Source organism: Borostomias antarcticus (assembly GCF_949987555.1).
Source record: "Borostomias antarcticus genome assembly, chromosome: 3".
Lineage (NCBI taxonomy): Eukaryota > Metazoa > Chordata > Actinopteri > Stomiiformes > Stomiidae > Borostomias > Borostomias antarcticus.
In genome coordinates this window covers 2318655-2321939 of record NC_140236.1, presented here as the reverse complement: position 1 = coordinate 2321939, position 3285 = coordinate 2318655, and the positions used below count along the sequence as shown (strand labels likewise).

The 3285-nt window shown below is 54.4% G+C and overlaps 1 protein-coding gene across 1 annotated transcript in view; it reads left to right on the top strand.

Moving 5' to 3' along the window:
- Positions 1-2713, top strand: part of prdm16 (PR domain containing 16) — a gene marked incomplete at both ends in the record, with an annotated part of 28123 nt that extends 25410 nt beyond the window's left edge. The window contains 3 exons of the mRNA XM_084436231.1: positions 537-809; positions 1530-1707; positions 2579-2713. Of these exons, the coding sequence (XP_084292357.1) occupies positions 537-809; positions 1530-1707; positions 2579-2713 (586 nt within the window). The remainder of the gene's footprint in view (positions 1-536; positions 810-1529; positions 1708-2578) is intronic.
- Positions 2714-3285: the final 572 nt, after the last annotated feature.

The following is a 3285-nucleotide window of genomic DNA, read 5'->3' as shown; positions in this document are numbered from 1 at the left end:
TGGCGGGCGGGTGTTTAAGGTCAGGGTATCCCCACTGAGCAAAGACACGTCTAAAAGACGTCTTTTAGATGTCTTTTTTGTCTTTTTCGGACGTCCAAAGACATCCAATTAGGAGCCAAAATGAATGTTTTTTTTTTAAAGTTCAGATATTGAACCCGTTCTGCACGTCCACAGACGTCTTAGAGGGGTCCAAGCCAGACGTGTGAATATTGAGGGGTCCAGCAGACGTACAAACGGGGTTCTGGACCGACGGACGTTATTAAGACATGATCTGAACGTCTCCCTGACGTCGCGTGTTTGCTGGGTCTCCTCCTGGCTGTCCGTTCCCCCTCACAAAAGTCCAGAACTAGGAAAGGAAACAAGTGGAGGAAGCTTTATTAGACCGTTGAGATGTTCTCCATGACTGTATGGTACAAGGTCAATGTCAATGTCATTTTATTTATACTGCACCATTTATGCAGATCAATGTAGCACATAGTGCTTTATAGTACAGTAGCACTAACCCTCCTGACTCCGCCTCTGCTGCCCTCCCATAGGCCAGACCTTCCGGAGGAGGAGCGTCCGCCGGGCCACAGCCTATCCGGCGCCAAGCTGGGGGCGCGGGGGCGGGACGAAGAGGAGGAGGAGGCGGAGGGCGACGACGAGGAAGAGGAGGAGGAAGGCAGCCTGACGGAGAAGTCCCAGGACGAGGCGCCCGAGTCGCCCTCCCCGGTCGCCGCCACGGCAGGGGCGTACGAGGAAGAGGAGGAGGAGGAGGAAGAGGAGGAGGAGGCGACTCCGCTGGCGATGAGCTACGAACACACCCGCAGGTACTTTAGGCTCCGCCCCTCGGCGTCCCTCATCTCCATCTAACCCGACTAACGCCGTCCATCCGTCTGTCTGTCTGTCTGTCTGTCTGTCTGGCTGCCTGTCTGGCTGCCTGCTGGTCCGGACGTCTGTCTGTCCATCTGTGTGTTATTACCTCACGGGCATTTTTATCTCCCAGGCTTTGAAAATCAAGCTTTTCCTCTTTTCTTCTTTGCGTTGAGTTCCCCCTCAGTAGCCCTGGCCAGTACAGCGCCGTCCATAAAACAGCCACGTGCGCTTCGGAGGTTTGTGGTGAAAAACGCCACGTTTACTTCCTGTGCTCACGCCGGCGCGGAACCCAACCGCAAACGGTCGTGAATTCCCGCCGCGGAGAGGGAACGTCGTTAGAACGACGCAGATTAGAACGACCTTTCGGCGCGAGGGGACCGAGTCGGTCGGCCGTCGCCTCCGAACCATCCCCCCAGCCCCGCCCACTCCTCCACTTCCTGTGCATGTCCGCCATAGTCCATCCATCCAGGTATGAGATGAGTGTTCGGCTGGGCTAACCTGAGGTCCACCCCCTCCCTCCCTCCCCCTCCCCCTCCTCTCTTCTACTCCCTCCTTTCTTCTTTCCCGTCCCTCTCCCCTCCTCTCCTTCCCTCCTCCATCTTACCTCACCCCCCTCCTCCTCTCTCCTCCTCCTCCCTCCCTCCTCCCCGCCCCCCCCCCCCCCCGGTGTGCAGGTGTATAGAGGATGAGGGCCCCCTGTTGGACCTGGAGGGCCTCCCCAGCTTCCCAAAGGGCCTGGAGGCGCTGCGTAAGGCCAGCGAGGAGCCCCCCTTTGACGTTAAAGACATATTTAACACCTCGCTAGAGTCGGAGGCGTTGAAAGAGACGCTGTACAGGCAGGCTAAAACCCAGGTATGTGACCAGCTCTGGAGCGTCCGGGGAACTCACCAGGAGGACAGAAGGAAGGAAGGAAGGAAGGAAGGAAGGAAGGAAGGAAGGAAAGAAAGAAAGAAAGAAAGAAAGAAAGAAAGAAAGAAAGAAAGAAAGAAAGAAAGAAAGAAAGAAAGAAAGAAAGAAAGAAAGAAAGAAAGGCCTGAGGAAGGAAATAGCTCTTAGGTCCAACTTATAGTCGCTTTAGCTAGATACAGTAGTTCTGACTTGATCAAGAGGGCCTAGTGTCTAGTCTGACTTGATAAAGATGGCCTAGTGACTAGTCTGACTTGATAAAGAGGGCCTAGTGTCTAGTCTGACTTGATAAAGAGGGCCTAGTGTCTAGTCTGACTTGATAAAGAGGGCCTAGTGTCTAGTCTGACTTGATAAAGAGGGTTCTAGGGTCTAGTCTGACTTGATAAAGAGGGCCTAGTGTCTAGTCTGACTTGATAAGGAGGGCCTAGGGTCTAGTTTCGGCTAAGGGGTCTCTTGGGTCGTCTGTGGTGTTTTTGGCACAGTCCGCAGTTCACTTGGTGACACGCCACTTCTTCACTTACCTACTAACTGAAATAATAACTAACCACTGTTCTCTAAATGTCCACTCAACTCAGTCAATCCCCTCAAACGGGACAAGCTCTTGTATTCGTGGCCCTGCATGCACAGACGTCTGAAGCGTCTCAGAAAAAAATCTTTTGGGATTTCACCAAAGTTTTGAGCGGCGGTTGTGGCTTCCTCTCGTAACTCTGTGGTCGGCTCTCTCTCTCTCTCTCTCTCTCTCTCTCTCTCTCCCTCTCTCTCTCCTCCCTCTCTCTCTCTCTCCCCCTCTCTCTCTCTCTCTCTCTCTCTCCCCCAGGCTTATGCAATGATGCTGTCTCTGTCAGAGAACAACCCTTTGCACGCGTCCTCCCAGAACTCTCTGGACGCTTGGCTCGGCATGGGGGGCGGCCCGTCGGAGACGAGCAGCTTCCACCCGCTCAACCACATCTAGGAGAGAGAGAGAGACGGAGGGAGGGAGGGAGGGATGGAGGGAGAGAAGGAGGATGGGAGCAGCAGATCACCATGAGGAGAAACGAAGACTGACGAGAAGAGAGAGGGAGAGAGGGAGGAGGCGGCCACGGAAGAAAATTCAACATTACACACCTTCATGCCTGAGAGGACGGGGCTTGCGTGGGGACGAGAGTGTGTGTGTGTGTGTGTGTGTGTAAGTGTGTACTGTCTGAGGGGAGGGTCACAGACTGACGGACTCTCGTAGAGAGCCAGCACTGCTCAGCCCGAGTACATGTGAAGGACATGGACACACACATCTCAACCAGCTGTGCTGTCCTCCAACCCCCGATGTCCACGTCCCACCCTGTCCTACCGGAGCCCTGAGGAGGACATTCACAGAGACGGTCCAGTACTAGTGTGTCACTGAGAGACTACGTCCGAATCCACACAGTCTACCACAACGATGCCCCGTTAGAAAAGAAATGGAGCGTGTTCACTGCATGTCCACTAGGCGGCGCTCTTTCAACTGGTGGAAGGAGCCACAGTAAGCCACGTGGTGGACGTGTTCTAGTG